The following is a 26,717-nucleotide window of genomic DNA, read 5'->3' as shown; positions in this document are numbered from 1 at the left end:
TGTTCAAAAGTGATAGAGTAAACGTGTCTGCAGAAGCCAGCTTTGCTCAAAGGATGAGGTCGAAAAATCCACTCAGGTAATGTGAGCCAATGGGAACGCAAGGGAGTGCTCACACACGCTAACTCACCAAAGAGGCGGTCCCTCCCCGGCCCCAACACAGCACACCTTCTAATTCTGATGAAGTAGGAACTGCAAGCTTATCTTTGAGCAATAGCAGAGTCGATATCAGGGAACCGTAGGTTGTCTACAGCTGAAATCGTCTGCGAAGAGGCAGGTGACTGTCTGCGCACATCCACCTCCGCTTGGCAGTCTGAAAATACATCGGTGGACATTTCCTGCTGTTCCATCTTTATTGTAATTTTAGATGTCGCTTAAATAACTACATGCCTTTCGATTAAATTGTTTAGTCAGCCGACATGGAAAACGCGCACACTAAATCAGCATCGGAAGTTCTAGAGAACTTCGGTGTGAACGAAAACACTGGACTGACACTTGAACAAGTGAAAATCAATTTAGAAAAATATGGACCAAACGGTGAGTGACATGAACGTGATGTTTGATGTGTTGGCTTAAATGTGTTGTTAGTTGGAAAAAACTGATATCGATCTGCCAATGATCAGAGTATGAAGTTGGGGAAATTATTCCTCTCATCAGAATTGAACCAGTCTGTAGATCTGTACCTTACATAGAAATGTCGATTTCTATGTAGATTTTTCTGAAGATTTTCACCTACAATTTCGCACAGTTTGATTCATATGTCGCACCTGGTTTCATTCTGGCTATGCACAAAGTTCGGGTAACGCACGACGCACTCAAACCTAATCTGAATGTGCCGAAATCGACCATGAGGATGATTTTTTTTTTACTTCAGTGTTGATTCAAGGTTATGAGCAAACAAATGACACTTTGAATGTTGAGAGTGTTGAGTAGAATAAAAAAAAAACATAAGTCGGCACGACGTGATAGTCGTATGATGCCATAATTACTGAAGTAACTGCAGTTACTGGTAGTGACTGAACTGGAAACGTAGCCAGGGCCCTTGCCGTCCTTCTAATTTGCATCAGTCAAATATATGGACGATTGACATTGTCAAATGTAGGTCTATAATATAGTAGATAATATTATCTGCTGAAAATGAGAACCTGCCTTAAAATTTTTTTAAAAAAAATTGCCAGAGGCAACCATGTATGATAAGGAAGTGCAGACATGGCATGAAAACATCATAGATTTTAAATTGAGTCGGTTATAATCTGAGGTTCACATTGCAGTGGAATAATCATGTATGTGAGCCGGACCTTCGATTTATACATTTGATATACCTTGACCTTTTAATAGTATTTTTATAATATTTCTTTAAGGCACTTAATTAGGGAACACCAGATTGCAATAAACACCAGTTGTAGAGCCAGCTATATATCACGAGCCATGTGATGAAAACTTGCAGAAAATGTCCAGGGCTGTTTGTTCACCGAGTGTTGCATGCAGACAGTTGAACTGCAGCAGAATGTGTTACCTCATGGGGTTTATCAAGCACACAACAAGTCGTCTTGCCGTATGTCGATAGACAAATGTGCTATGTATGTATATATATATATATATATATATATATATATATATATATATTTAACTCAACCACCGTCAACATTTACTGCCGTCCCTCAGGGCTTGTCATTTGCATGTGTTTTGGAGCAGCGCACAGCACTGTCAGAGTGAAACAGCAGCCCTTTGTTGTAACGATCAAGTGTACCCACAGGCCTGTGATGACTTCATGGAAAAAGCAACGTCTTGTTGTAGATAGTGTCTCTCTTGCTTTTAGCCGTGAACTTCCTGCCTGTGCGAGTGCATAGATAAACGCCGGAGGGAATACCCTTTCCTCTTTTGGCTGGCTGTTCAGTAAACCAAGCCGTACTCCAAGCCGTAAGACCATCTATAACACATTAGAAACCTGTCTGTGTTTTCTGGTTCATTCGCACAGGGATGTGTGCACGCAGAATGCTTCTTCCTCCTCTCTGAAAAAACCCCAGCCTTTGTAGTTGGCTGCATACACTATGGGAGTTGGGTGTTAGTTGCAGTAAGCTGCTGTTCAGATGCTGTGTGTGGGTGATGGCTGTGTGAAAGGGGCCTAACTTCTTTTGCTCTGACAAGCGTACACAATAGTTTCTCAGGGTGGCAGGAGTAGTCTCATTATCTCAATAATCACCACGCCAATCATGGCCAGGAACATCATATCTGACCTGACTTGGATGCACAGGGGGAGGCAGAGTATAAGATTGAGACCCCCCCCCCCACCACCACCACCATTTGGGAGTGAACCATTCCTCTGGAGCAGGACTGTACCAACCTCCCTCTAACATCCACTGTATACGGTAGCAAAATCCAGGGAAAGATATATGGCATGCCAGTCCCTCAGACAGAGACATAACATTCCTGTACGGCAGCGGGAGGCCTTTTACACGCCTCGTCTGCTGCTGGAATGGAGCGTCTGTGCCTCTCGGAGCGAGGTCCGAAGACCCAGAGAGAGGGGACCTCAGGCTACTATCCTCTGGAGCGTCTGGGCCTCTAGGAGCGAGGCCCGAAGACCCAGAGAGAGCGGGGACCTCAGGCTACTATCCTCTGGAGCGTCTGGGCCTCTAGGAGCGAGGCCCGAAGACCCAGAGAGAGAGGGGACCTCAGGCTACTATCCTCTGGAGCGTCTGGGCCTCTAGGAGCGAGGCCCGAAGACCCAGAGAGAGAGGGGACCTCAGGCTACTATCCTCTGGAGCGTCTGGGCCTCTAGAAGCGAGGCCCGAAGACCCAGAGAGAGAGGGGACCTCAGGCTACTATCCTCGTGCATTGTGACCGTTCAGAGTTAGGAATTATGGAGGACCTGTTGACCCTGTGCATCCATCGCAGGCATGTTCAGTTCAGAACCAAAAGCATCAAGTCAGGGCATGTGCTTCATCGTGTGGTGAGATGCGGTTTGTACCTCCTGCGGTGCGAATTGAGCAAGTGTTCTGGTTTCATGTTGGGGTCAAATTACTTGTGTGGTTATGGCTTTGTCTGTAACCTGACATGTTCGGTGACAACATGGCCAAACTGGATACATACATGAGTTACGTTGTAGATACTTTCTTAAGTGAAGTAGACGGACTGCATTTCTAAACGTTTCTCAAAAGCTTTTAAATAGTTCATGTCCTTTATTTTTCCAGCAGTTCTGGCCTGTGTTACCTCTTTTTTATCTTTGTTCAGGCAATTTCATAGCATCTATGTTTTTAGTGAGCATTTATCAATAAACCATTACATTTTAATTTTCCACATCTCACAAGACAGATGGAGTGATAAGCCTGGAATCTATTTCCACCCTGTCAACCTCTGTGTTTGGAGGAACTCTGACATATGCAGCATGTTTTTAGAGTGGGAGGTGGTCCCACATCCAGATGGTGGAAAGTTGGCCAAACCCCACAATCCCACTGACCTTTTCGACAATCATGGGTGGGGGAGGGGGGGGGGGGGAGTGACCTTCTATCCTCCACATCATGGCCCATTAGGCTCACTCTGAGGCCAGGGCTTGATGGGCCTACTCCAAACACGCATGCACTTCTCAAACATGGCCTCTTCTAAGCCATGAAATGGACGATGTCGTTCTTCAGATTGAGTTTGACACAACTTGACTGCTGATGTGATCTGCGAGTGAGCGTCGTCAAGGAAGTGGTGTGTCGGGTCTCCAAACGCACTGCAGCGAGGATGTTTGTGCTTTGAGAACATGCGGTGTGACTTTCTTGCACCTCCAGCTATCAGTGAGGGAGGGGGTCACACGTGTCTTCTGGGCCTGTGTAAGGCCAGCGTTCTGGGGCCTCAAAGGTGGGCTTGGTGGTGATTGGAAGCATGGAAGTCTGATGTGATACGGTAAATTCGCTGTCAGAGCCTAATGTACTGCAGGGAAGAATTGTGCAATACAGCACACATCTTCATACACATACTTTTAGAAAAAGGAGCACCCCTACTGTATTGTATGGGTTGATTCACTTCCTGTAATTGCTGAAGTTGGTTCAGTCATGACTTATGCTTGACTTGGCCACAATAAGAAGTTGACAGACCCGACAAACGGCACGGTTGAATGGCCTATCTCACTTCCTGTTAAAATACTATTTCCCCGCTCCCTCCCCGCCCCTACCCTTGTCTTGCACACTATTTCTTCACCCTCGTTTTTCTGGTTTAAGTTCACAACCACAATGCAATGCATTGTCTCTACCGCATAGGTGCCAAGAACGATTTGGAGTCAGAGGAAACGCGTAAACGGGAGAGGCGAGTTAACGGAATGCCTCGAGTCCTTGGGGCTCCTGAGGGCTTGACTCACTTCCCTCCTCCAGTGGCGGTGTGTGTGACCGCCTTCGACGCACAAGGCTCTATGTCCTGGACCCTGTGCTCATGTGTCGCTCGTCTGCTGATGCCCGCCTCCCAGCTGCGCCGTCCTCACAGAGGAGTGTCGAGTCAGCGAGCTGGGATGGTGGATGGGCGTGGTGGATGTGGTTTCTCGGGGTGGTATTTTTCGAAAGGAGTCTTGCCCCTTCTGGTAACCGTTGTCATCTCTCACCCCAATAAGCACAGATGCATGAGTGATGTCACAGACGTTTTATTTTTCTTCCGTTCATGCACATGTTATTGACATGCTGTAGTTTCATTAAAGATCCCAGTTGCATTTTCTGAAAACAAAAATTGACCCATGTTATAAATCATTTTGGAGTGCAATAACTGCATGCCACCAGTGCACACCATGAGCAGGGGTTTACAGTGTGACCAAGTCAAGTGTCTTAGAGACACTCTCTCCCCCTGGAACAGTCTTTGGTCTTACATAAGGTTTTCCAGCAAACGTCCCATTCAAGCAGCCGTGTATCCAGGAAAATATCCTCACACATCACCCAATACCAATAATGACAGGCTCTTCTAAAGCAGCCTCCTCCCAGGCCCGGGCCTGTGGGGTGTAGGGAGAACTTCTCTGGTCTGGCTCCCACACAGTTGGACCTTGGCTGTGCGGTCTTCCCCGATCCAGATACCAAAGCTCTAGTAAAGCTGGATCAGAACACGATCCAAACCCCTGCTTCCAACCCACAGAGAGAGAGACGGAGGGTTAGAGTGCTGCCCAGACGCTCGACTGGCAGCCATTGGCTGGATGCAAACCTAATTCTGGCCTCTAAAACTCAGAGTGAACCCTATAAATAGATGATTGTTAACACAGATATGTCTCCCTGCCAGCCAGTCTGATTGATGACAGAGACAGACTAAAGGGTTTCTAATGGCCCGCTGAGGGAGTCTGGGCGGGCTCTACCCCTGACAGCTAAGGCCTCCTCTGGCTCCGCCCAGTCGGGGGGGATCCAGAGTCCTGTGAGGGGAGATCCAGTGACAGAAGTAGGAAGTTCAGTTCTATTGAAAGTCTTATCAGGTTTCATCATCGTTCTCGAACTTCCTCTCGTGAAACTGATCAGACGTGTTTCAGTGTTCATGCAGAGTGAGTCAGCGAAGCTGACTGGAGAAGCTCTGTGCTGTGGTGCCATCACTGATGTATGTTGCTCCATATACAAGGTGTGGAGTGCTTGTTAGTGTGTCTGTGTGTCTGTGTGTGTGTGTGTGTTCAGATGCGAGAACTGTTGGAGAAGCTGTTCGTTGAGCTGTGCATGCAACAGTGCTGCCATCCCTGGTGCCTGTGTTGCGCACCATGGAAGCTGTGTGTGTGTTGTGTGTAAGAGACGAGTGCAGACGCCCGGGTGTTAACCAAGTGTGGGAATGGCGCTGAGCGTTGATAAGGACAGAACATCTGGACCGTTGCCGTGGCAGCACACTTGAGACGGAGGTGTCATCAGTGGGCGTGGCCTCGGTCCTCCTCTTCACGTCTCCACATTAGTCATGATGAGTGACTCAGCAACAGAGACCCTTCAGCCCCTTCACTGACCCCGGGGGGCTATCCAATCATCCCTGACCACGGGCAGTGAGTCACACACACGCGCGCGCACACTTCAAAATCAGATTATACACCTCCAAGAACAGATTATCCCTGTAGACTTGCATGTTAATGAGGGAATAAGTGTCGTCTGTTCACCAAGGCTCCTTTCCTTGGCAGTCCCCTTCTCTTCCCTCTCATCCAACCAGAACGCATCGATACCGGTTGTTGGACTTATCAGTCGCATTTAGCAAGGCTAATGCATTCCCACCGTCCCGACAGGAGCATACATTATTAGCGAGTGGGAGTCTTTAGGGGTCACTATCACCATCATGGCATTTCGACATCTGTTTTGTAATCCTTCAGAGGGATGACTGGACTGGTTGGACCAGGCAGGCAGGCAGCCAGCAGGCACGCAAGCCCAACTGTCTCGATGTTCCCTGGTCTTTACTGTTCCGTCTACCACCTAGGCCTCTGGCACGCTCGCTAGTTTAATAACAGCAGCTTGAGTGCTACAAGCTGGGGTTTCTCATCGGCGTGTGTTAGTGACTGGACTGGGTCAGAGTGGAGTCAGCGTTGTCCTCCAGCTAGGGTTGCAAGTTAGGGAGTAGAGACTGGTCAGAGCGGTGGGACACGTATCAAGGCCCTATGCATTGCATAACAGTTATTCTGGGTGAATTTCGACAGGCGTTGGCGGACTTGCCCGACGAAGCGCTGTTTTTTCCAGTGGCGTCCACACGCCAAGTAGCCATGGTAACTCTTTTTAAAACTTTCACATATTTATAGGCCTGAAACACAGCCTGTTGTTACTGCGCTGCTTTCCATATTATGGCATGTTTGCTTTACAGGCCCTGCTAATGATTTGAGCCGTAATTCTTTAAAGGGCGATATTAAAAAGGCAACGTCAACCAGGCCAAGGCCTATGTACGGCTGGTTGTATTGTGAAAGCTTCTGTATGATCAGATGGGCTCTGTGTTGATAGATTGGGGGCAGGAGGGGGGAGGGGGGGTTCCTGCTGGGCTGGCCATGGATATGAACCCCCCCCCTCCTTCCCCCCCCCCCCCTCTACACCCTTCTGTTGTTGGCAACCGTATCCAGGAAGTGTCTCCCTGCTCTCTGTTCACACTGCTGGTGTGTAAACAGGCTGGCTCCTGTTTTCATTGTCTGTACAGCCAGGTCAGTGAGGGAGGGAGAATTAGAGAGTGGAGAGACACACACGCATTCTGTAGGGAGAGCAGGGGGGAGAACAGAGAGGCGTGGTGAAGTCAGTCGTCAGGAATGTGCTCGGGCAGGCCTGGGCTGACACAACCCAGATGACTGCGAGGGAATCCTTGGCACACGGTTGCGCGGGGAACCCCGTTCAACCCCTCTAGCCCTCCCTCTCTCCTTCTCCCTCTCCTTTCTCTCTCTGTCTCTCACTCTCTGTCTCTCTCTCTCTCTGTCTCTCTCTCTCTCTCTCTCACTCTCTGTCTCTCACTCTCTGTCTCTCTCTCTCTCTCTCTCTCTCTCTGTCTCTCTGTCTCTCTCTCTCTCTCTCTCTCTCTGTCTCTCTGTCTCTCTGTCTCTCTGTCTCTCTGTCTCTCTCTCTCTCTCTGTCTCTCTCTCTCTCTCTCTCTCTCTCTCTCTCTCTCTCTCTCTCTCTCTCTCTCTCTCTCTCTCTCTGTCTCTCACTCTCTCTCTGTCTCTGTCTCTCTCTCTCTCTCTCTCTCTCTCTCTCTCTCTCTCTCTCTCTCTCTCTCTCTCTCTCTCTCTCTGTCTCTCTGTCTCTCTGTCTCTCTACCTCCCTCCCTCACTCCTCTCTAGCAGGCCTGTGTTTGTCCCAGCCCAGGATCTGCAGTCAGCCTGTCTGCCATTAAAACATCACCAAACACCAGAAGAGGCTCAGAAAGAGGGAACACGTCAGACTGGCAGAGCATAAAGAATAGCAGGACCCATTTCACTGCACACACGCACAGACACACACTGCACATTCAGAGAGAAGAACCAATTGATAACTTTCACATGATCAATATGCAGGTTTAAAGTTTCATTCAGATGATGAGTCATCATCGGTTATTAAGGCCCAGGATGTCAGGAATACAAAGTGGTAGGCTAATGGATGGCGCATTAGTTTAACAGTGTTATATTTACCAGTAGAAATTGAATGCTTTATAAACTCTGGAGCTGTTTTGTGATGAAAGTGTTATCGTGGCCCACTCTCTGCCTACTCAGATAACATAATCAGAGCAGAGAAATAAGAGGCCTCTCTGTGCTTCAAAGCACAATGTACACTTTGTACAATGAATTATTTAAAAACTTTAAGGATTATTTAACTTGAAATCAAAACATATTTTACTTTCCTAGGGGTAAGACGGAAAGTTTGCTGGAAGAAATGTCTGTTCTTGTTTCTGGTTCATTTGACACTGAAGATCGTAAGATCATAAAGCCCTTTGTGTAATTCCATTTGTCACAACGTTCTAGTATATAACTTTCCACCGTGGCATGTGTGTGTCAGTATGGTGCGATTCCTCTCTTGGGGATTGTTTTTGGAAAAGCGTTGTCTCCAGATTCCCATCCCAACCTTCCACTCCTCTGCCTTAGTGCTGCTCACGCTTGATGTCAAGCTCAGCCTTTGCTAACACATCGCTTCTCATGGGTTTATGCCTGCCATGACGAGAGCAATTTGTCATTTAAACTCTACAGCTCTTGGAGCCAGTATGATGGCTGAGCGGTGAGGGAGTTGGGCTAGTAATCAGAAGGTTGCTGGATCGATTCCCCGCAGTGCCAAATGAAGTTGTGTCCTTGGGAAAGGCACTTCAACCTACTTGCCTCGGGGGGAATGTCCCTGTACTTACTGTAAGTCGCTCTGCATGACTAAATGTAAATATAAGGAAGTAAGATGTGAAGAAGATAGTATTTATGTGATTGGTTTGATTGTTCATCGAGTCAAGCTTTCAGCCAAGATGACCAGGTTTGTTTCGTTGTATGGTGGAGGAGGTCATTTGGCATGACGCTCTGAGTGGCTGTGTGACAAACAGGTGTGTCTTTTCGACTGGTGATGGGGCTCTCCTGGTCCAGGTTCTGGTCCTGGTCGCTCTTCCCAAGGTTTGCTTGTGGGCGGTGGAGCTGTCTTCATGCGGGCCAGAGGCACCAGTGAGCTCTGATACAGCTCCAGCCTCTTCACCCTGGCCCCCTCCCACACACCTCCTGCTCTGCATCGCCCACACAACACACACACACACACACACACACACACACACACAGGCTGTGATGACTAAACAGCAGACTTTGCCACAGCCTATAGCCCAGTGTATAATAACTAGGCTTACTATATGTCTGAACTGCCATCTCATCAAAGCTTTACATCATGTTCTTTAGTAGAAACCAGAAAAAAAACAATCGTATTTAATACAGAAAGAATTAAGAGATGACAATGACGCGGATCCCACTAATCCTTATTTCAGAGACGGCTTGTGATGCAACCCCCCCCCCCCCCCCCCCTCCTCCTTATTGGATATTTAATCATAAACTAATCACCAGGATTCTGCCGCACTGTGTGTACATGTCGGAGCATTTGAAAGCCAGGCGAAGTTAATCAAATGTATTAACTAGACTTTGTCTTTCTCTCTCCCTCATTCCTCTGCGGCCCGCTGCATCGGCTGACACTGACAGAGCTCCCAGCTGAAGAAGGTAAATATTGATTTTTCCAGTGTGCCGTACCTCCTCCTTGTACAAGCTGACAATTAGCCCTAGCCCAGGATCTGTGTTGACTGAGGTAAACCCAGAGAGTATACACCCAACATCCCACCCATCCTGTCGCACACGGTCCCTCTGTCAACACAGGAGACCATTGACACGCCCTGGACTGTCTTACCAATGAGATTACCGTGGTAGGAGTTGAGAAAGGTCTGAGTTTGGATTATTCAAGAGTGTGTGTGTGTGTGTCTCTGCAGGCAAGTCCCTGTGGGAGCTGGTGGCAGAGCAGTTTGAGGACCTCTTGGTCAGGATCCTCTTGCTAGCAGCCTGCGTCTCTTTCGTAAGTCGTCCACCAGACACCCGGCCAAATGTCATTGCTTCTCTCATGTCTGACTCGTGTCTCATTCATAATGCATGGAGCTCACATCATCATTGCTCCTCTTCAACCCACATACATAAGCGGGCCCCTGTGCCGGAGGATGAAGGTTTCCAGGACCCCTTTACTCTGTTTCATATTGACAATGCTAAACTCTCTTACAGATACTTCTCAAGGACTGGCAGTATTCAGTGCTTGTCAAAAGTTTGGAAACACCCAGTGTTTTATTGAGTGATGGAGATCATTCATTTAAAAACAATGATAAACAGGTTATGCATGTGTCTCTCAAAAAATGCTAGGTGTTTCCAAACTTTTTGGTAGGCACTGTACGGTGATGTCTGCTGTTCTAACCATGTGTAACGATCTTCATAACAGTACCATCATTATTTTCCTGGTTCTGGAGAGCATGCTTTCTAATACGATGCCTAAATAGTGACCCCATTTCTGGCTCTAGTGGAGGGTATGAAGGGGTGGGGGTGGATGGTCTGGGGAATCCTGACTCCATAATGACTCTTTTCCATCTATTACTGAAACTCCCCAGTGCCTCAGGTTGGAATTATGTTGCTATTTCAGGAGACGGAAAAAAAGTATTAAATTGTATATGATACTATATAGCAACTCTAATTGCTCATGTTTTTAGCCTGCCTTTTAAAAAGTGGTAGGGTTTTTCAGAAAGTGCTCTTCAGACGTGGGTTGCAGTTGTAGTGTGAGCTTAGAGTGTGGGTTTATTTTTCCTTATGTAATTTGGGCTGCCCTTACATGTCATTGAAATGCGTTGTTTACCGTGGAACCGAGCCCTTGTTCCATTCCACTGGTTTACAGAACCTGCACCTCCTCAACAGCTCTGGCCTGGTTCTGGCCTCTCTCTACATCACGCTGCGTGAGTACTTAGAGAAAACACAGACGAAAATCAAGCATCAGAAGTGCACCTCTGACTCCCAAACCTCCATTGCTTGAGCACACAGAATGACCAGACGTTTGACTTTCCTCGGAAACTCCCCGCACCTGAATCATCCACCCAGTGCCCTGTGAAACACACACCTATTGTTGTGTTTCCCACCCTCTTCAGCGTCGGTAGGAGCGACAACTTTACGTTGTCCTTGATCTCAGGGCTGCTGTTGTTCTTGGGGCTCAGATGCAGTTAGCCTAGACGTGTGCCCTTAGAAGGCCTCATGCGGTCCAGCCCTTCTCGCGGGCTCAGAGGGGACAACCTCGGAGATCTGCGGTGCAGGCGAATGCAACTGATGGGGCGACAACCTGGAACTCATTTGGGTGTCAGTTTGAATAGATTTGACTGGAGGTACTGAGTTTATCCTGGCTTTTTGCATGGCTTTAGTGTAATGACCATGGGGGAGGGGGGTGTCGCGTCAGTGTGTTGTCATTGGGCTGGTCTTTCTACATCACCCTGTCTGAGAGACCAGGAGCGGTGAAGAAAGGGGGCGAGGTGTTGAATCTACTTGACTGGCATCACAGGATCAGAATTATTTTCCCCAGTTTTTCCATGTCGTTGGGTGAGTGAGGGCATCGGAAGTGAACGGCTGTGCAGGAAGGGAGCGCAAAAGTCAAATGGTCACTGCATGACACCTTCGGTCTCTCTTGGTCTCTACGTGTTTTGGTGAACAGACTGCATAGTAACCAGACACAATCCTCACATGACCTCTGTTCTTCCTGGCTTCTGTTCCTTGAAATGGTACATTGTTTGGACCCCTGGGTGCATTCAGTCATGACAATCCATCTGTTTGTGTACGAGGTGTTCAGCCAGTCGTTTGATTGCAGTGGCATAATGTGTGAGTGGTTGTCAATGTGTCCCTCATTTGTTACTGTTGTGCAACTGTGGAACTGTCCGTATGTGAGACGAGACGTTCACCTGAGTAACTGTTTAGTTACAGAGTAAGGTTTTTAAAAGCCTTAATACTAAGACTTAACAGACCCTCCCAGTGCGTTCTAAAGGCCAGTTTAAACCTGAGTAGTTCTATTTCATTCCCTCTTTGTAACTCCTGACAGTAAACGAGGATCACTCGCTAAGTGCCAAAATTAGCTTTGAAACCCCAGTGTATGGTTTTCGGCTGGCTATCCAAAGAGCTCGGATCAAGTCGCCTTCCATCAATATTCTCCACACAGAGGGGAGATTTGCAGCCGCAAACGACCGTGAATGATGAGCTATCGACCGCGCTCGAGCCGGCGCTTATCCTGGTGCTCAATACATGATGTGGAGAAACCACTTTTCTGGGATCTGGTTAAGCCCCTCCTGTTATCTCAAATGATGCATCTCTCTCTCTCTCTCTCTCTCTCCTCATTTTTTTCTTTCGAGCCATTTCTCAGAGTGTTTTTCAAAGAAAATTCGTAGAACTCTGGTTGTGTTTCTCTGACCTCACAAACGCCTGTTAACCCCTAAAATAAACCATTGCTCCCATGACTAGGCTAGTCTGTCCAGAGGAACACATAGTAAACAAAGATTCCTGCCTTTGTCTTCTGGGTGATAAGTGCATGAGACAGGAATACTTCAAATTTGAGACCAACCCAGTCCCAGGTATTCTTAAGGTTAATCTTAACCTGCTTTCTAAATATTGAACTGAAGCTTGCTGAGGAGGGAGTTTTGCATCCTGTGCTTATCTTCAGACAGACAGAACATGGATAATCTTATGTAGTCAGACCAGGTGACTCAACCACCTGCTCTGTGTATGTGCTATGTTAACACGCCTCAGCAGTTTGTCACATTACATCTGCAGAACATTGATAATGTGTTTCTGTGTGTGTGTGTGTGTGTGTGTGTGTCAAACTTGCTGTATTAACGATATAGGGCTACTACTGTTGAAACCTCCATCCATCCTCTCTTTCCCACAGTCTCACTCCATCAGTGAATGTGCCCTCAGCCATTTAGGCACCCCGTGTGCAACAGAAATGTTACCTTTTCCTAATATTACGCTTCATTCATTTCCTCAAACCGACAGTGTTGCCATTTTAGGTCTGAAGGAGCTTTTGTTTCCAGCGAGCACCTGTATATACTGTACAGGAATTGCCCTAGCCCCTGTCACAATCTTCCATGGCAACAGTATGTCCATTGTACTGGTTGGCTGGTTGAATAGAGCAGGCAGTCAGTGGAGCACCAGTAGCTTTAGCCTGGTGATGTTATCATCCAGGACCTTAAGCTGAGGCCACAGGCTCACTAGACTATACCCACAGCAATGCACAGCTGGAGGAACTTTTGTTCATTCTCCCGAGGTCACCTTTGCAGGATTGCACTTAGCAGTCGAAGGAGAACTGCATGCTTTTCAGAGTTTTGTCAGGACTAGGAACAACCTTTGCTGTTGTCACTCTTGCCTAGAACATGTTTGACAGAAGTTTTTCAAAGTGAGCAAATGAAAGGTAAATGATAATAGGAGGGCCTTATGTTGGCAGAGAATATTCTCACCTGCTGGATCCTGTGTGTGTGTGTGTGTGTGTGTTCTAGGTGTTGGCTTTGTTTGAGGAAGGGGAGGAGACCGTCACCGCCTTCGTCGAGCCTATCGTCATCCTGCTCATCCTCATCGCCAATGCAGTGATCGGCGTCTGGCAGGTGAGGTGTGCATGTGTGTGTGTGTGTGTGTGTTTCTCCTGCTTATATGTTTGTTTCCATTGGAGAAGAGCTGGTGTGGAGTGACACTATATGTACTGGATATTTATGCCTGATCCCTTTGGTTGCTGGTATTATATGACAAGCAATAGACCCAATCCACACATCATGAGCAGTGTTTGCTTAGCAGTCATTATACATGTCGGCAGGACTTTATAGTTGTGCTGCGGATACAAAACACCTATCAATGTCTGCATGGAAACCATGGATTCCACCTGGAGTTCTAGGACAAGCACCTCTAGAGTTTTTTCAGATCCCACATACTATAATATACACCTCACGGTGTACATATCCACCTCCTAAAAGCCTGTAAAAGCAGATCCTTTACTAACCTTTAAATGTCAACAATAGACAAGCGTAACCATAGAACCCAACAGTTAAGTGCAACCTAACCTCCTTTTTGCTGGAAACGAAAAATAAATAAATAAATAACGTGTGAATCACACTGGCGATTCAAGGGAAACAAAAGGTTTGAGCATGACTTGGCACACATGGTCTGGGTGACATGAGTGAAGCAGTCACCTGACCCAGACCTCCTGCTCAGCCTGCCTCTGCTCCGTCACCCAGGAGCGAAACGCCGAGAACGCCATCGAGGCTCTGAAGGAGTACGAGCCGGAGATGGGGAAGGTGTACCGGATGAACCGTAAAGCTGTCCAGAGGATCAAGGCCAGGGAGATCGTCCCCGGAGACATCGTGGAGGTGGCAGGTGAGCTGGTGCTCCTCACTGGTCCTGTTCATGTCAGCGTTCTGCTCTGTTCACCCACCTGAGTCCTCTCTGTTCCCCTTCACGCTGTCTGCCTTAGTGCCCGGATTAAGTAAGGGCGAGTGCTACTGAATGTACACACACACACACACACACACATTACTGTACACACACTCACGAGTCACGCGTGTGACGCTCCGGGCCAGCGGGACTGGAAACATCACTGGAATATCTCAAGCTGTGTTACATAAGAGCCTTTCATCTGTGTGTGTGTGTGTGTGTGTGTGTGTGTGTGTGTGTGTGTGTGTGTGTGTGTGTGTGTGTGTGTGTGTGTGTGTGTGTGTGTGTGTGTGTGTGTGTGTGTGTGTGTGTGTGTGTGTGTGTGTGTGTGTGTGTGTGTGTGTGTGTGTGTGTGTGTGTGTGTGTGTGAGTGAGCGTGAGAGAGAGGGGAAAGCTGTAGTCCATAGTGGCTGTGGTTGTTTCAGCATTTAGAGACCCATTTAAATTTCCACAGCACCCCCCCTACGCTTTTCTAACTCTTCAGTATTACCACCTGGATGTTGCTAGGTGTTCGTCAGCTTCCCTCTCACCCTAACAGGTCCTCCTACACACACACGCTCTCCCCCTGCTGTTAACTCACCCATGTGTGGGTAGGTTCCTCTAAAAATAGTCTTGTTGTTACTCTGATTTCAGTGCATCTGTGTACGAGAGACCCCTTTTCAAGTCACGGCGCACACAGACACATAGACAAATGAAAATTATTTCATCATCAAAGTGATTAGTGTTTGTTTGGGTAGACCTTGACTTTGCCTTGCTAATGATGTCTTTCAGAAGCAACGGAATAATATCTTGAGAAATGGAGGGAGGAGGAGGAGGGAGAGGGAGGAGGAAGAGGAGGGAGGGAAAACGCAACAGAGAGGGAGCACAGCATTCATTCATAATCACGACACTGCTTGGCAGTCACACCACGAGACAGAGAGGGAAGGTGCATGGTCTGAATAGACAATGAGGTAGATGGAAGGTTTTCACTTCATTCAGGATTCAAGAATGAAATTCTCGGTGGTTGTTTTCCTCTTTCTTTTTGGAATCTCTTGAGCGTTGAGTCAGACGTAGACCAAACTCCAGATGGAGCGGCGTTCTAACAGTTGAACACTGACCTGGAGGGGGGAATGTGTGCTGGTTTGAGATCAGGAGGGGACAGGGGGAGAGACCGGTCGAGGGAGAACGTAAGCGGTGTGATGGGGGGGGTGTACATTACCTGCAGCATCACCCTAAGAAACAGAAGCTCTTTGTTAGTGTGTGTGATACGTGCCTGGAGGCTGTGCATGCGTGTGTCTGGGCTACGCTGTGACAAGTCCGCATTCCTACACCCCCCCCCCCTCTCCCCCCTCAACACACACACACACACCTCACAAAGCATCTCCCATGAGATGGCACACACACAACACACTTCCATGCAGCCATCCTCCCCCCCCCCAAACAACCCATTACCGTGGCAACGAGACTGAGCCTACCTCACCTGTGCTGTTGCCCTCTGCTCTAATGGTGTTGTTAATCTCTGACGAGCTTCATCGAGAACTTTACTTCTGTCTGAGTTCCCGAGACTGGGCTGTCATAGTCTTCCCCAGGCTATTGTTTCCACAGCTAAGGGTTACCCTTGCTAGCTGCTGTTTAAATGGGCCGTGGCTGTCTTCTGGGCCGTGGCTGTCTTCTGGGCCGTGGCTGTCTTCTGGGCCGTGGCTGTCTTCTGGGCCGTGGCTGTCTTCTGGGCCGTGGGCTGTCTTCTGGGCCGTGGGCTGTCTTCTGGGCCGTGGCTGTCTTCTGGGCCGTGGCTGTCTTCTGGGCCGTGGCTGTCTTCTGGGCCGTGGGTTGTCTGTCAGGGTCCCAGAGGTCAGCCTGCCCGCTACCAGTGAAGATCTGGACACTCAAAGTGGACTTGACCGTTCCCAACCCCACCCAGAACAGTTACCTGTTGGCTTCTGAAAGCATGGGAGGACACTGCCTTGCACTCTCTCTCAACCACTTAGACATGCATATAGACGCACACACAAACCGGGGCTGTGGGTTCAGGCCTTGGAAAAGCAGCCCTCCTCCAGGGAAAGGGTTCATCCATACACCTGGACTGCTTTCCATCAGTCACAGCGACAGGCGCGCTCCTCTGCAGACACATCAGAGTGAGAGCTGGCTGCCCCTGAAGGCCAGGGGGGATGAATGGAGTTTCTCATAGCAAATCTGTCATGGCAAGTGGAAATGGCTGGAGCTCTGGTCTCAGGGAAGCTGTTAGTCTTTCACTGGCGGACTGGAAGGGGTTAGGGGGGCGAGAGGCGAAGGTTGCATCCTACTTATAAATATAGCCTCGACCGTGTGACGGTACGGAATGAGAGTTTTCAGAGGTGTGTGTGTGTGTGCACTAAACCGACCACTGCGGATGACCTGGGTGCGAGTGTTATTCTAAAGCCTTTCACGGCGCATGGCATGGTATGTAGAGCAGAATACCTCCTCTCCATCATCATCATCTTACCCCCTAGCAACCGTAAACAACAGGAAACCGTTTGGCTGTGGGTAAAAAATGGATGCCGCCCCCCTCGCATTCAGAAAAAAAAAGCGCTCAAAATACAGTGCTCCTCTGAAACATGCTGGCTTTTGTTGATGAAGAAAACTACTTATTTATCTATTTACTGCCTCTCGTTGCTGTTTCCCAGTATTTTTATCTACACTAGGATTAGTAAGTGTTATTTCCATGTGAGCTCCACGCCAGGGTATAGAGCAAGCTCCGGAAAAGACGCCTGTCCACCACAAATCCCTTTGAGGAGATAGAAAAAAAAAAAAAAGTGTATATATTTACACACAACTTTCCAGCCTCCCTTGCCTACCTCCGCCCGCCCGCCTGCCTGCTCATTGTCCCTGGTGTGCCAGCCAATGTTACAGCACAGTAATGATTTGCACCTCCAGTGGAACTTTCCTGGGGTTTTAAAAAGATGGAAACGCTCCACTGGACGGGGTTTCAGGAACCAAGACGGGCTTAATTGAGGGCCTGAGGAGATGGAAACCTGGGACGTGCTGCTTGGGAAACCCCACGGCCGTCCTGCATGAAGGTGTTCCCCCTCGCCGGCGTGCCAAGCAGGGAGAGCTGGAACATCTTCACAACTACATGTTCCACTGGAGCTTCTGGTCCCTCAACAGGAGTTTCACATGAGCTTCAAAACTGGGAAGTCCAGTTCCACTCATGTAACCACGGCATGTACTGCGACGTACTGTGTATAGCAGTTATACGTAACACACACTTGCTGCAGAAGTAAAACTCAAATCTGATTAAGCTGCTGTGCTATCAAACCGATTTAAGTTGTTGATGTGGAGGGTTGACCAAACGGTTTACTCTGCTTTCATTGTTGCCCAAAAGCATTCTCCCCAAGCTCTCTGTATTAGCATTTAGAGAGTGTCTGGGCCAATTCAAACAGATTGTGTGTGTGTGTGTGTGTGTGTGAAGGCCAAGCTGTTGCCCTCTGCCTGCCCTGCCCCCTGTGGGTTGCATCCCAGTGCCACATCCACACAGTCACATCTCCCTTCATCATTCTTCTGGAGAACCTCCACATTAGTGTCAGAGATAATGCGCGAGAGCCTGACAAACCTGGAGAAATGTGAAGAATCATAACGACTACTAGACTTTGAAAGTGGTGAAAACAATTTCAGAAAAACGTATTATAATGTGGGTCTCTTTTTATGGTTGCCCCCCCCCCCCCGCCCGCCCGCCCCATGACATCACTCAAACCCCTGTTTTCTCACTCTTGGTGTTGTGTCACTTATGAAGGAAGGAGGTCTTTTTTTTGCTGACAGCGTGAAATCATCTCTGCTTCCCTGTCCTGATTTGACCCTGGAAGGCTTTCAATGTCATTCATCTTGAAGTGGAAGCAGCAAGTAGGGTTTAGGGATTAGATGGTTCAGCACAACAATGCACCTCAATGCTTTAGTGTGAAATATGAGTTTCATTCACTGTGGGGTGGAGGAGGCCCAGTATATGGGCTGAGGCAAGCTTCCCTGGCCTGCCTCTTATTTATGTCTGTGCGGTGAGAGGTTCTGAGAATCCGAGTGGGCAATTGATTGGTTTGGACTGCGAGGTGACTCGATCAGAGCTTTATTGACACACGGTTGTTTTTCCGGAGAGCGAGCCTGGTCTTTCAAGGCTTGGTTGTTCCTTTTCCCTTCCTCTAAGCTTTTTAGGGGGAAATCTCGATAGTCATTTGATTCTGTGGTCAACTAAAGAACGGTGGGGGGGAGGTTATGGGGATCGTTCGGCGGTTTCACGCTCTGTTTTCCTATTTCCTTAGTGATTACACCACCTGCACAGCCAGACACGCTTTCCAATAGTTCATTCTAAAGGTCGCACGCATTCTCTTCTTTCTGGTTTCCATGTGTTTCCATTCCCCTCCTCTTTGATTTTATTTTGTTGGATCAGATGTAAACAATTGTTTTGTCTACAAACCTGTCCCTTTCGCTAACCCAAACGGCTGCTGTTGTTGTGTCTAGTGGGCGACAAGGTTCCTGCAGACATCAGGGTGACCTCCATCAAATCCACCACCCTGAGAGTGGACCAGTCCATCCTCACAGGTACATTTACACAGAGTGGTACAGTCCATCCTCACAGGTACATTTACCCAGTGGACCAGTCCACCCTCACAGATACCTCTGGGACTCACTTAGGAGCCGAGCTCCTTTTACTTCACCAGCGTGATAATCTGCTGAAATCCCCCTTGTTTGCTGCGTGTGTAAATAACTGTGACCCTGTGTTGGCTCCTCCCCTGCAGGAGAGTCTGTGTCTGTCATCAAACACACCGACCCCGTCCCAGACCCTCGCGCTGTCAATCAGGACAAGAAGAACATGCTGTTTTCTGTAAGCTTCTCCGTGTGGCTGGGGGCCATGACTGTCTGGCCAGCTCGGTTCTCCTCTGCATGTGTTCTAGCCAGAATTCCACAGGCACAGACGTTGTGTGTGTGTGTGTGTGACATGGGGGTTTTGTGTGTGACTATCTGGCTTAAAGTATTTCAATGAACGTCTGACATTGCTATTCTTATCAATCACCTCCTTTTCTCTCTTTCTTTTCATATTCTCCTCCTTCCCCTCGACCTCCTCTTCCTCCTCCTTCCCCTCCTCCTCCTCCTCCTTCCCCACCTCCTTCCCCTCCTCCTCCTTCCCCTCCTCCTTCCCATCCTCCCCCTCTTCCTCCTCCTCCTCCTTCGCTCCTCCCCTCCCAGGGCACCAACATTGCTTCCGGACGCGCCATCGGCATCGTGGTCTCCACAGCCGTCTCCACGGAGATCGGTAAGATCCGGAACCAGATGGCGGCCACGGAGCAGGAGAAGACCCCGCTGCAGCAGAAGCTGGATGAGTTTGGGGAGCAGCTGTCCAAGGTCATCTCCCTGATCTGTGTGGCCGTGTGGGTCATCAACATCGGCCACTTTGGAGACCCGGTCCACGGGGGCTCCTGGGTGCGCGGCGCCATCTACTACTTCAAGATCGCCGTGGCGCTGGCCGTGGCCGCCATCCCCGAGGGCCTGCCGGCCGTCATCACCACCTGCCTGGCCCTGGGCACGCGCCGCATGGCCAAGAAGAACGCCATCGTCAGGTCCCTGCCCTCCGTGGAGACCCTGGGCTGCACCTCTGTCATCTGCTCCGACAAGACGGGCACCCTCACCACCAATCAGATGTCTGTCTGCAGGGTAGGTGGGACCAGAGGGAGGGCGGTATATAATAATAAAAGTAAGTTAGTAGTAGTAGTTAGTAGTTATTATGATAATAATAAGACTTTATTTATATAGCACATCATTTGTTTGGTGTCTGGATGTTTGTGTTCCAGACACCCTCTGCATTTCTGCAATGTAAATGATATGATGCTGTGGAGGGTGTGTTTGTTATAATTGAGTGTTGTGCAAGGCTGAGCAGTAGTTCCTAATATAGGTGAGCCTGATTGACACTTCCTTCAAAACACTTGGGAATGTTTTGCCTGTGTGGTTTGTGTAAAGGGGATAGGTGGGGTTAAGCGTTTGATGGAAACTCCCTGCAGCGGTGTAGTAATGTTTACTTTCGTCGGACGGCCTTTGCCGCGCTGGCGTGTTGGTACAGCTCGCACTGGCGCAGAGCGCGTCCGTGTTCAGTCTCCAGGAACCACCTGGCACGCTGGGCCGACTCCTCCCACATCTCAGACTGACTGAGCATTCCTTTACATAAGGTGTTGTGGATCATGGAGCGCGCACACTGTTAACCTGTCTTTACACTCTCTCGCTCTCTCTCTCTCTCACTTACACACACACACCTGTTTTAGGCTGGTTAGAATGCTCTCCTCCTCCTTTACCCTCACCACACCACTGCCCACTTGAGTGGGCACACACACACACACACACAAAGGAAAAGCCAAGCCTCCTGTTTGTCTTGGCTCCCAGAAATCTGACACCGGGCTTACGCACAAACATGCACACACATATACAAACGTTGGTTCACTCCTTTTACCCTCACATTTACCATTTGACCCCTGACCTCTGATGAAAGCAGCCCCCTCCTCCTAACCCTGGCCACATGTAGACCCTCAGTCACAGGAAGGTCACACCTTCAGCACCTCAGATGCTGGAGTGAAAATACCCTCTAAAGTCAATGTTGTGCTTGAATGGAATCACAGGAGCAGAGAACAAGCCTGTTTATGGGGGTTTGGCTGAGAGCACTGGCAGTTTAATGATTGTGTCTACGGGTCATAGGGAGTATGGCTGCTTTGCCGTCTGTGGCGGTGTGCGGAGGAACAGTCAGCTCCTGTTTGGACATGACTGCTGCTTTGAGGGTTTGTCTCTCTGCTCAGACCTGCAGGAGTGAACTGCGGGTCACCTGTTTGTTTGTGTGTGTGTGGGTGTGTCTGCACACGTATGTACGCCTGCTGGTGGTGTCGTTTTCCTATAAAGCGGGCTAGTCTCTTTCCCAGTTAAATGTGCACTACCCACACTCCAATGTCCAAAACCCTTCACTCAGTCACCCCCCCCACCCCCCCCCACCCCCCTCCCACCACCTCCCCCTTCCCTGTGATGTGTGGCATTAGGGAGTCCCCGCAGAACAGAACAGGGTAATCTGTAAACTGGCCCTGGGAAACCTACAGGAAAGAGCCTTGCTCTGGTCAATATTTACCATGGCCTCGCAGCTCTACTCCCTGGGCTGGCCTTGTTAGCTCACTGCTGCTGGGAGATAAAGGCAGACACACAGAGGCACATGAGCACACACACACACACACACACACACACACTCCTTAAATAGGTGGGTTTCTGTATTTTCTTTTCCATTGTCTGTTTGAGTGATAGGGTGGCAATTTCAGAGTTGCAAACAGAAGCTGTCATTACAATTTCGGTTTGAAAGTAAAAGTGTGTGTGCTTGTCCGACCGTTTATATCTCTGCCCCAGCCTTGAACCGACACATTCAACGCTACGCTGTTACTGTTGGGAGGAAACCAGCCGGTAATATCCTGTTTCCTCACCATGGGGATATCCCCTGACATACAGAGGGAATCCCTCTGTGTCATAACACCATGGTTCCTCTGCTCACTGGGGACGGGGGAAGCCCTGCCGATGTCACGAGCAGCACCATCCAAACAGCACGCCTCACCACATTGAATCAGAGAGGGCAAACTGCAGGCACGGCCGTTAAAAATCGCACGAGTCACGCGGTCGCCCTGTTTCCATGGAGACCACCGATCACGGAGCGAGCGGAATATGGAGTGGCGGAGAGCAGCCATGGGTGACCACGAACATGAGAGGGGGGGAGGGGGTGGGGGGGAGGGGAGGGGGGGTTCAGATGGGTTCCTGCATCTGAGGGGCGCGTCTGGTTGGATTAGAGAGCGACGTTCTATTTGGGAATTTGTGCAGAGCTATGTCACAGTCACACAGACTTCCAGATTGTTCTGGGAGAGTGCCGTGTGTCGTAGAGAGACAGACAGAGAGAGATTTACAGCCTTGAGGAGCCCTCCCAAGCCCTCATCTCTCCGTGTTCTCCTCTCTGAGAACACGGCGTCCCACTCCAGTCTGGCCCTCCACCACACGCACACCCCGGGGCAGGGCGAGGCAGAGTGACAAACATGCTCCTCCAATCTGCGACCCCGGTCCCTCTGTCCTGTCCTCGGATACCTGCTACCTCTGATGAGAAAATGAAAATGAACAGAGTGGCAGTTGTGTCGTTTCAGACGTCCCAGTGAGCTGGCCTGGATGCCGGGGGCCGATTTCTTTCAGACGTGATGCAGTACAGATGTGTGTGTCGGTACATGGTTGTGTCTGGGTCGGAGGAGGAGGGGCTGGGGCTGTAAACATGGAAGCGAAGGCTGCCCCGCCCTTTGGAGAAAGCTGAGCCACGGAACCAGCCACTGTGGAGGGGAAACAAGGTTTTGTTGGACGGCTGCTTCATTAATTCTTTAATCAGCCAGATTTAATTGAGTCTCTGATTGAGGGAAGCCAGGCCGCCAGGGAGTACTTTCCTGTGTGTGTGCATGTGTGCAAAACAAGTGTGTGTGTGCGCGCTTGTGAGTTATTCTCGTTGCGGCAGGCCAGGTGATTTAGGGTGATGGAATATTAACGAGGAGCAAGCTCTAAGGTCTACACCTCTTTCTGTTCTCTCCATTCCTCCTACCACCATCCTCTACTCTCCCTTCACCTCCCTCTCATCCCCTGTTCCTTCTGTCCACAAGAAGAGTAACTCGAGCCCAGTAGTAGCTCCCTGATGCCAGCTGGAGAAACGGAGAGAGAGAGAACCGGTTGGGCAGTGTCTGACTTCATGCTGTCTGTGATTGGTTGCTTTTTGAGGGAAAGCCCTGTGTCGGGTGGGGCTGGGGTTGAATGAGTGTGGTTGTGCAGGGAGGTTTGGGAGGCGTGCGTGTGTGTGTGTGTGTGTAACTCGCACAGTTTTCCTTCTGCGTCAGAGGCTCGAGGGGGACAGGGTCACCTTCACCTCTTTCAGGGCCCTTTTCTTTCTTTCTGCCTGTCAGACAAATAGCCAAGCTCTGTCTGTCTCTCTGTCTCTGTCTCTCTCTCTGTGTCTTTCTCTCTCTCTCTGTGTGTCTCTCAGTATGTTCAACTTCCTTCTCTCCTGTTCTCATGTCCTCTCTAGATGTTTGTCGTGGACAAGGTGGAGGACTCCAGCTGTGCCCTGCATGAGTTCACCATCTCAGGCTCTACCTACGCGCCTGATGGACAAGTGTGAGTATTCCTCTGTATCCTCCTTCACTCTGTCAGTGATGGACTGCAGAGGGTATGTTAAGTGTGTGTTTGTGTGTGTGTGTGTGTGTTGACCATGGCCCAGAGCCCACACGCCCACACACTCCTGTGGTCTCCAGCAGTGAAAAGCTATTGTGTGTGTGTCGACCTCGGACACCTATTTTTACAGCCTGCAGTGGAACAGCCTTGGGCCCACCATCAGGTCTTTCCTCTGCCTGCTCCAGGATCCCCTGTCTTCCATTCATCTGCTGGAAACGGGCTGTTTGAAGTCTGTTCCCCCTCCTCTCCTCCTCCTCCTCCCACCCAGCCACCCCCCCTGCCCAGACCTCATCTCCTGTTACACACTGGAACATACAGCTTGTCTAATTAGGGCAGTTTCTGTAAACTTTTTGAATAGAGCAATAAAGCAGTATTTTAATGCGAGAAGATAAATAAGGGTTTGGTGCCTTTCAGAAGATTTTTTGTTATGTTTCTGAAAAGGGCCACAGCTTGTCTCAAGATATGGCTTTTTATGACAGAACAATCACTAGGACTAATAGCCTGTTATTGGTTCAGTGTTGCTGTGGCCATGTTACAGCCCTTTGTGATCTCAGCCTGACTGTATCAGAGTGACCAACTCTCTGGTCTGGATCCTGACAGGACTACAAGACCTAGCAGCCTTCCTTTCAACCCACTACTTCCTCATTAGAAAGACGGACTACAGTCCAAAGATGACTCATTGTAACTATAGGTGCTCTCAAGTTGCGCCCTATCTGTAACTCTCTTAGTCCTGGATCTATACTGTAAGGATTGAACATTACCGTGTGGCTAAAAGGCTTGGACTTGATGATGCTGAAGTGTGTGCATGTCTGTGTGTGTGTGTGTGTGTGTGTGTAATTCCCTATAAGATTATGCAACATCCCGTTGTGGGTTATTGTGTGGGTGTTGCACTAGCAACTGTTACTGTCTCTACAAGGCTGGCTGCCATGGTGCCATGTAACCAACCCTGGCACTCTCTCTTTATCTCTCTCTGTATCTCTCTGTCTCTCTGTCTCTCTCTCTGTTTCTCTCTGTCTCTGTCCCTGTCTCTCTCTCTCTCTCTCTCTCTCTCTCTCTCTCTCTCTCTCTCTCTCTCTCTCTCTCTCTCTCTCTCTATCTCTCTCTATCTCTCTCTGTATTTCTCTGTTTCTCTCGACTTAAACATGACTACACTAGCTGTATGTAGATCAAGTTGCGTTATCTTCGATGTTTGTCAAAGTGAAGTGTGTGTGTGTGTGTTGCAGGCTGAAAGGGGACACGCCCATCCAGTGTGGAGACTACGATGGACTTCTAGAACTGGCCACTGTGTGTTCCATGTGCAACGACTCCTCACTGGACTACAACGAGGTCTTTACACAAACACGCACTCTTACGTAAACTCAACATGGGTGGTGTGGCGGAACAGCACCTCATTCGCTGCCTGTCGTCTAGACCGGCATATCCTCTCATCATGTGGGGCGGGGAGAGGTGTGATACACACTCCAGTTTGTGGTTACCATGCAAATGAGTTTGTGGTTGCTATGCAAAGCAATCTCATCCCACAGTTTTGTTCAAGCAAGACAGGCTTACAAATGTACTGTGTACACATCATAAATACATGCGATGGACATGGAAACGCGTGCACACACCTTCGCACTCTCCCACCCACGCACTCTCCTCCCACGCACGCACGCACGCGGAGCTGGCTCTGCTAATCGCAGATGATCTCATGCGACTCTACTGTGTGATCTGGTTTGTCTGACTTTGATTGCTTCTCTCGCCCCTTTGCTTTCTCCACGGTATCATGGTACGCATACAGGGCCATGAGAGAAAGGGAGAACACGCACATATAGATTTAGACATTGCTTACAATATGCGTCTTAAAGTATGTTCCAGTAGTCTAAACCAAATCACATCCAAATGAAATCAAACTTTATTTGTCTCGCCCTTCTATTACGAGCTATGTCACAAAAGGGCTTCGCGGTTGTCCACAGATCTGCACCAACCCCAAAGACAATCGTTCCTAAGTCGATTACAGCTCGTAACATTTCGCCTGGCCACCTGAATGAAGCGTCTGATGGTCTAACTGGAGATGAAGGGAGAGAGGGGGGGGGGTTGCCGAGGCGGAAGTGTGGAGTCGTTGGAGAAGCTCTGGGCAGGAGTAGTGGACTTGGACAGTGGGGGGGGTGAGAGCGCACGCTCTCCCTGAGCACTCGAAAGCCAACGCAGCCCTTCTCTCAGCCTTAAGCAACAGGCCTGGCATGGGTTGACCCCGCAAGAGTCAGGCAGCCTCAGTTGACTTTCCAGACTCGCCCCGCATGCGTACCGATGGTGATGTTGTCCACCTCTTCCCTGTGTGTCCCCGCCCGCTCTGCCAGGCCAAGGGGGTGTACGAGAAGGTGGGCGAATCCACGGAGACCGCCCTCACCACCCTGGTGGAGAAGATGAACGTCTTCAAGAGCGACCTGTCAGGACTCAGCAAGGTGGAGCGCGCCGGCTCCTGCAACTCTGTAAGTTGTGTGTGTGTGTGTGTGTGTGTCTTCTAACATTCAACACATGGGGGCCCTCCTGAACACGACATGGGCTCCATAGCAACAACTTCTCAATGAGTTTCTTAGGAACCCAGAGAAAGAGGGGGGGGGGGGGCTCTTGTGAATGAAGGCTCTGATTAAAGGCATCATGGCTACTGTCGGCAGGCTTGATTGCTTCAGGGTAGCAGGCTACAGCTCTGGCCCAGCTCGAGAGTTCTACGTGAGATCTGCTACTGAGCTGCTTCCTGTCTGAGTCGGCTGACTAGTGGAGCCTCAGTCTGGGAGACAGGTCTGGGAGACAGGTCTGGGAGACAGGTCTGGGAGACAGGTCTGGGAGACAGGTCTGGGAGACAGGTCTGGGAGACAGGTCTGGGAGACAGGTCTGTGAAGAGCCGCCACCCCCCCCCCCCCCTCCCCCTGAGGTCATCCCGCCTTCCGTCTGGCGGTGTGTGTGATTGGACGGTCGACGGGCGTGGGAGTGGAACTCCCAGTCCCGATGTGAATGACCGCCGATCCTAGTTTTCCACTGAACTCCAGATAAAAGGTTCACTCGAATCCCCCGACAGCCTCACCACGAGGAAGAGCGAAGGCCCGTCTGTGACACGAGCCCCTCGGAGGCTAAAGATAATATTTAGACAAGCCCGGGAGTTTATGAAGAGGCCTGCTCGACTTTTCCA

At 49.5% G+C, this 26,717-nt stretch overlaps 1 protein-coding gene across 2 annotated transcripts in view; it reads left to right on the top strand.

Annotated features, from left to right (window-relative positions):
* The first annotated feature begins 219 nt into the window (after positions 1–219).
* Positions 220–26,717, top strand: part of atp2a3 (ATPase sarcoplasmic/endoplasmic reticulum Ca2+ transporting 3) — a 35,241-nt gene continuing 8,743 nt past the window's right edge. For both annotated transcript variants that reach the window (XM_084697850.1, XM_084697849.1), the window contains exons 1-11: positions 220–534; positions 9,566–9,583; positions 9,847–9,929; positions 13,417–13,521; positions 14,146–14,284; positions 18,806–18,886; positions 19,084–19,169; positions 19,532–19,996; positions 23,406–23,494; positions 24,775–24,877; positions 25,888–26,019. In XM_084697850.1, the coding sequence (XP_084553976.1) occupies positions 417–534; positions 9,566–9,583; positions 9,847–9,929; positions 13,417–13,521; positions 14,146–14,284; positions 18,806–18,886; positions 19,084–19,169; positions 19,532–19,996; positions 23,406–23,494; positions 24,775–24,877; positions 25,888–26,019 (1,419 nt within the window). In that variant the 5' untranslated portion in view covers positions 220–416. The remainder of the gene's footprint in view (positions 535–9,565; positions 9,584–9,846; positions 9,930–13,416; positions 13,522–14,145; positions 14,285–18,805; positions 18,887–19,083; positions 19,170–19,531; positions 19,997–23,405; positions 23,495–24,774; positions 24,878–25,887; positions 26,020–26,717) is intronic.

The sequence above is a fragment of the Hypomesus nipponensis genome, chromosome 5 (assembly GCF_054491055.1).
Source record: "Hypomesus nipponensis isolate SF chromosome 5, ASM5449105v1, whole genome shotgun sequence".
NCBI classification, from domain to species: Eukaryota; Metazoa; Chordata; class Actinopteri; order Osmeriformes; family Osmeridae; genus Hypomesus; species Hypomesus nipponensis.
This window is presented reverse-complemented; position numbering and strand designations above follow the sequence as displayed.